This window comes from Peromyscus leucopus, chromosome 7, assembly GCF_004664715.2.
Source record: "Peromyscus leucopus breed LL Stock chromosome 7, UCI_PerLeu_2.1, whole genome shotgun sequence".
In the NCBI taxonomy this organism is placed as follows: Eukaryota; Metazoa; Chordata; class Mammalia; order Rodentia; family Cricetidae; genus Peromyscus; species Peromyscus leucopus.
In genome coordinates this window covers 88,129,284-88,136,455 of record NC_051069.1, presented here as the reverse complement: position 1 = coordinate 88,136,455, position 7,172 = coordinate 88,129,284, and the positions used below count along the sequence as shown (strand labels likewise).

The 7,172-nt window shown below is 41.2% G+C and overlaps 1 protein-coding gene across 1 annotated transcript in view; it reads right to left on the bottom strand.

Moving 5' to 3' along the window:
* Window positions 1-6,534: 6,534 nt before the first annotated feature.
* Window positions 6,535-7,172, bottom strand: part of A4gnt (alpha-1,4-N-acetylglucosaminyltransferase) — a 7,098-nt gene continuing 6,460 nt past the window's right edge. Inside the window, exon 2 of the mRNA XM_028869992.2 lies at window positions 6,535-7,172. This exon is cut by the window's right edge and continues 518 nt beyond it. Within this exon, the coding sequence (XP_028725825.2) occupies window positions 7,076-7,172 (97 nt within the window). The 3' untranslated portion in view covers window positions 6,535-7,075.

Sequence of the window (7,172 nt, the reverse complement as noted above, 5' to 3'; positions counted from 1 at the left end):
GGCAAACAACCCTGCCCCCTATTGAAATCTCTAGAACTGTGAGCCAAAATAAACCTGCTTTTTTATATACTGGTTTTATATTGACCAAAAGCTAACAGATATGCAAAGTAAACAAGCTAGTCATAAAAGTAAAGAGTCGTATGATTCCACGTACAGAGTGTCTTAGGGTTTCTGTTGCTATGAAGATCATCTTGACACACCATGACCACAGCAACTCTTATAAAGGAAAACATTGAATTGGTGCTGGCTTACAGTTCAGAGGTTTAGTCCATTGTCATCATGGTAGGGATCATGACAGCAGGTAGGCAAACACAGTGCTGGAGAGGCACCTAGGAGTTCTACATCCAGATCGACAGGCAGTTGGATAGAAGGTGACACTGGACCTGGCTTGAGCTTCTGACACCTCAAAGCCCACCCCCAGTGGCACACTTCCTGCAGAGAGGCCATACCTACTTCAACAGCTACCCACACCTCCTAATAATGCCATTCCCTATGGGCCTATGGGGGTCATTTTCACTTGAACCACCATACAGGACATAACCAAAAGGAGTCAAATTCAGAGAGACAGAAAGTAGGAGAGTGATTGCCGGGTTCTGTAGAGATGAGACATAGAGTTGCTCTTGATGAGTGCAGAGTTTCACTTGGGGAATGGTGAGCAACTTCCAGGCATGCCAGCAGTGATGGGTACCTGACAATATGAAAGTATAATGTCCTGAAATTTACACTAAAAAAGGCTAAAACAGCTAACCTTATGAGATATATATGTGTGTGTGTGTGTGTGTGTGTGTGTGTGTGTGTGTGTGTGTGTGTGTGTGTATATATATATATATATATATAGAGAGAGAGAGAGAGAGAGATCTTGCCACAAATTTTTTTAATGTAAGGGGAAATGATGATCAAAGACAAGGAACAAATAAGAATATAAGTTACATCCTCTTATAGGAAATCTTGCTTTTCCTCCCTTCTGACTGGGAACCCCCCCACAGCCGGGAGCCAAGTGTCCAGGCTTTGAAATCAAAGACAAATCCATATCCTCATCCCCAAACTGTGTAACCTCAAGAAAGTCACAGTAACCTCTCTGACCTTCGCTTTTCTTAGCTGTAAAGTAGAAAAAAAAAATAAACTCTAATTAGCAGGGTTGTAAATGAGCACCCAGTTAGCTAAGATATCTCTAGGCTCAGCTCAGGCCAGGGCAATCCATGGTATGTCTTTCCAGGCTCACACTGAGCATTCTTGGCTATTGGTTCTTAGCTGTCTTTTCATTGTAATCCTCAAAGTTTACATAAAGGAGCCAAAGCTACCCATGTGTGCATTTCTGTGTGTGATTTCCACCAGCCTCAGTTTCCCCATGTATAAATTGGTGCCTCCTTTGCTAAGGCAAACTTGATATGACTGTTGACTGAAAAGGAGAAGAATGGTTTTCAATATCTGTGGTTTCCACCTTGCCCTGCAGTCCATTACCTCCTCAACCCAAAGTCATACTTCCGCACTTGATCCAGCTTAGACCTTGTCATAGATGTTCCCTGTCCTACACCTCACACAAGAACCTCAGGAAACAGAAGGAAATGCCTGCGCAGCCCATAAAATTGCTGGCATTAGAGCAGAGAAGCCAGCATCCATCCTACCCTCTAGCATGGTGGCCACAGATGGTCCATGGGTTTCTTTAGGGCAAAAGTGCTTTGTTGAGTTTACATAGTGCTGATGCAGAGATACGGAGGCAGATGGTCAGAGGAAGAATTTACCCCAAAACCTAGTTTGGTCATTTCTCTTGAAAAATCTGAGACTCTGGCAGCAATAGGTCTACACACTCACATGTCTGGAGTTGGCTGGACCTTAGGGAGCCTACACTCTAGCTCTCTCCCTGAAAATGTCACTTTGAAGGAAGTCTTACCCTTCCAGAGGAGACCTCTTTTCTCAGGAAAACAAGTGTCTTCTGAAAGAACAATGGAAATACAGATTGAAAGAAGCCTAGCCAGAATCAGCTAGTTGGCTGACTGATCTGCCACTCAGCTGGCAGAGAAGATGATGGGATCAGGACAGACCTATCTCAGTGACTTCCTGCCTGGAACTCCTGTCTTTTAGAAGGAAATTCATTTTTCCCAGTTGGAAAGCAGCTTTGTATACATAGCATTTAATTCATGAAATGTATTTTGTCTAGAATAGTGGTTCTCAACCTGTGAGTTGCAACCCTTTTGGGGTTAACAACCCTCTCACAGGGGTCACATATCAGATATTCTGCATATCCAATATTGAAATTACAATTCATAACAATAGCAAAATTACAGTTATGAAGTAGCAACAAAAATAATTTTATGGTTGAGGTCACCACAACATGAGAAACTGTACTAAAGGGTCACAACATTAGGAAGGTTGAGAACCACTGATCTAGATTTCTAACAGTGTAAACAATCTCTCAATATATGTATGATTTTAACACAATATGAAAGTAGCTATGATTTTAAAAACAACCTGGGCTGGCTCAATGCTGTAAATACTGCTATGCCTCATAGGCTATATTCATAATTGTAAAGAATAACAATGTTACAAGTTGGCATACACTTTGATCCTAGGACTTCAGAGGCAGAGGCAGGTAGATCTCTATGAGTTTGAGGCGAGCCTGGTCTACAGAGTGAGTTATGGGACAGCCAGGGCTACACAAAGAAACCCTGTCTTGAAAAAAAAAAATAAATAATTAATAAAAGGTCTAGAGAGATGGCTCAATGGTTAAGAGCACTGGCTGCTCTTCCAGAGATTCCGGTTTCAATTCCAAGCAACCACATGGCATCTCACAATTGTCTGTAACTCCAGTTCCAGAGAATCTGACACCCTCACACAGACATACATGTAAACAAAATGCCAATAAAATAAATAAATATTTTTAAAGTTACTAAAAATAAAGATGTACTGTCTTAGACCCCCACATCAAAACCCCTGTGCCAGCATCATTAAGGAGACCACACCAATAATTCAGAAATTGTTGTAGAATATTATTTTAAGATGTGTTACATTTGTTTATGCTGTGGAACATCTGTTTATGATGCAAAGATGTGTCGAATTCTTTTATGTTGCATTTGTTTAAGTCTGTGAAGCTGTGTTACTGTGCCTGTCTGAAATACCTGATGGTCTAATAAAGAGCTGAATGGTCAATAGCAAGGCAGGAGGAAGGATAGGTAGATCTGGCAGGCAGAGTGAATAAATAGAAGGAGAAATTTGGAGGAGGAAGAGGAAAGAAGAGGTACACCCCAGAGGAGGGAACCCATGCCTGGCACTGCAAATTTGGCTAAGAAGTAACACCCTACTACTGTTATTTTGCTAAAGGGTCACAGTATCAAATTGTCTTTTAAATAAAATACTTAATCCTTTTTTATTTTTTGAAGATAGGGTCTTACTATTTAGCCCTATATGACCTGAAACTCAATATGTAGACCAGGCAGGCTGCCCTACAACCTCACAGAGATCCACCCACCTCTGCCACCTCAGTGTTAGGATTAAAGGTATGCACTACCTTCACCCAACTTAAATACTTATCCTTATATCCATAGACTCTTCATCAGATAAATTTATTATGCAGATAGCAGTTAATACAAAGACTCCAAGCTAGTCAAAATACAGAAAATAAGTGACCATTGGATATTCATTCCTAAATGTGACATACATATCATGGCTCCCTACTGCCAAGGCTCAGGAAATATCACAGAAGAGGAAATGGAAAGATTTGAAGAGCCAGAGGTCTGTGAGGATTGCTGTGAACTAATGTCTTCTGGACATAACGGGACCAAAGCTCTCAGGAGTCCACAGGAGCTGGAGGTCCTGATCCAAGACTGCATAAGATCAACCTGATCAACACTCCAGTGGGAGAAGGAAGGGATCCATGCAGTCCTGCCTTTATCTGAGGATCTACTGTCAGTTGGTGGATGCCGAGATGGGGAGAGTCAGCTTCCTTCAGCAGTATGGCCTGTGGCAGGTTGCCCATGTGTCAGTGGCTGATGCCCTACAGTCATGTACATATCGGCAGCACTAAGTGGACTCAGTGGGTAGAAAAGGAAGAAGAAGAGGAGGAGGAAGACATGAGGAGTTAGAGGGGGACACCAGAGGGTAGATATCATATAAATGCATTATATTCCTATGTGAAATTACCAAAGAATAATTTTTAATTTAAATAGCGAAATCAAAAAAGGAACAGACTGAAAAAATTGCAACATAATAAAATATATTAGGGTTCTTAACATACAGAGTGGTTACAAACCAATAAAAATAAAAAATACCTCAACATAAAAAATGAAGGGTAACAATTGACCTTTCCAAAATGAACCAGAAAATTACATTGCCCCATTTTCCTCAGAACCACTACACGTGTTTTAAATTCATTCTCTTTTACCATACAAATGGTACTCCCTACGTAAGTTATTAATTCATTTTCCACACTTACTAATCAAAAACTCATTTTACTGCAAAACAAAGGACTTTCTAAACATCAAATTATCATTATTGACTCAAAAAAATCCATACAAGTACAATCCAGCACAAAGAAATATGTATGACACTGTCGTTGACCTATTTGGTCTCACTGGAAACACTATATATTTTTGAGAAGTTTAAAGTGTTTTTACTCAAGTCCCTCAAATTTTTGTGTTCAGGGATGTCTGGAGAGCATTCTTCAGATACAGCAATAAGAACCAACCTGCTCCTCCCCAGCAGGGCTATCGGGAATTCTTATCTGTGAAACATTGAACATCTGAGTTCACTGTCTCAGGGACACAAAGAGAGGGCATCATCATGGAGTATGGGGAGTCAGATATCAGAAAACCCAGCAAGTAATGGAATAAATAAACCTGAGGCAGGACACAGGACTTGTGAATGTTTTGGGTTGTTTGGTTTCTTTACATTGTGTGTGTGTGTGTGTGTGTGTGTGTGTGTGTGTGTGTGTGTGTACATGTACACCACAGCACAGATGTGGAGGTCAGAGGTCAGCTGGCAGGAATTGGTTCTCTCCTTCTATCATGTGGGTTCCAAGGCTCATATTCAGGTCATCAGGTTTGACAGCAAACACTTTTGCCCAGTGAGCCATCTCACCTTTTTTTTAAATAAGACTATCAGGGCCATGATTCTTGAAAAGGGAAATTTAACAATGAAAGGCAACAGATGGATGTAGAGTTCCATAAGACATCATAATTTTGTGTTTGGAAAAAAAGTGTAAATTTTTCCATAAAGCAAACAACCAAGATGAAATTTCTAGAAATACTTGGCTGATAACTGCTTACAGAAAAAAATAATGATATCAATTTTCATGCCTCCTGAGAAGCAGAAGTTAATTTATTTGTATTTTAATTGAAAAATAAAAAAAATTACATGTGCTTATTATGGTGTACAATGTGATGCTTTGAGGAAGTCAGTTTTCATCTGAATCTGTGGAGAAAGCAGCTTTAAAAAGCTTGAGTTTTGGCCGGCCGATGGTGGCGCACACCTTTAATCCCAGCACTCGGGAGGCAGAGCCAGGCGGATCTCAGTGAGTTCAAGGCCAGCCTGGGCTACCAAGTGAGTTCCAGGAAAGGCGCAAAGCTGCACAGAGAAACCCTGTCTCAAAAAAAAAAAAAAAGCTTGAGTTTATCATTTGCTCTTATGCAAAGGCTGGGGTAGGATAAATGTGTACATTGAAAAGGGACAGTGTGGGGAAGGCAGGCTGGGGATGGGAGGAGACTACTAATTAGGACACATGTGCTGGGACCAAGACTGATTGGTTCACCTGCATCTTTGGCCCCTAAATTAGTTCTTGGTACACAGGAAGATCAATTAATATCTACTGACTTAATGGATTGGTGAACACTGCTGTAGTTTACACATGGGCTCATGTGTTTTAAGTTCAGTCTCCAGTGTGACAACGTTGAAAGGAAACAGAACATTTGAGAAGAAGTGCAATGCAATGAGGTCATGGGAGGGTTCCATCATCAGAAGGAATTAATATACTTTTGATGGGATTCCAGTTAGTTCTTACAAAAAGAGGAAGTCTGAGCTGGCCATGGTGGCACACACTTGTAATCCCAGCCCTCTGAGGCTTAGGAAAAAGGACTGAGAGTTTAGGGCAGCCTGGGATACACAAGGCCTTCACTCTGACCCCTCCCATTGGGTGAGTTGCAAGGGACTTGGCTCCTACACTTTTCTGGCTTCCTGACTTACCATGTGACCTCTTGTATATGTGTCCTGTCACTGTGATGCCATCCTCCATGAGGGCTTCACTAGAGACCAAATAGAAAGAGTCATCTGAGTCAAGATCTCAGGCTCCAAATGTCTGAGATAAATAAACCTCTTTTCTTAATAAATTTCCCAGTTCCAGTATTTTGTTATAGTGGCAAAAAATGGATTAATACAAATGTCAAAGTCAAGGGCTGGGTATGATGCCACATGCCTTGAGCCCCTGCACTCAGGAGTGGGAGGCAGGTAGATCTCTGTGAGTTGGACGCTATCCTGGTCTACATAGAGAGTTCTGGGACAGCCAGAACTGCATAGTGAGACCCTGTCTCAAAAATCAAAACAACAACAATAACAGCCATGTCCCTTTCATTCTGACAGGTGTTAAAATTAATCTTACAATATTAAATAGAACAGAACATAAATATACCTATTAGCTAACTACCAGCCTCTCTTGCAGCTACAATCTAGCCAGGGAGATGCAAGGATACACGGTATTTGAACTTATAAAGTACTTGCATAAAGTCTTTATAAAATGCATTTTCTTTCCTCCTTCTGTCATCCTAGTGTCTAGAATAACCCGATGATGGGCTGTAGGTCCAGCAGCCACTTGGAACATGGTCTACAGATGCTAGGACAACAATCCAAAAGATTCAAGCCTGGGCTTCTAATGGCCACTATTAATATACCTGTCCTTAAATTATCTGTCTTCAGACTTGCTGTTCCATGAAGGATAAATATGTTCTACGTTACAGCCACTTTTCTTTTGAAGCATGTATTATTACCAGAGAAAGTTAATCCTGAAGATGTGGATAAGTCCTAGCCTCTAGAGACAGTGGAGAGTGGGGCAGCCTGGAAGTGTCCAGTTTCCCACAGCAGCAGTAGCCCTCTATGTGTTACCTGTACCTGGCTTTCTGGACACTTCCCCGTCCGCACCTTGAATCAGAGCCCTGTAAGTCTTAGGACAGTGCTTTTGATAGAGATTT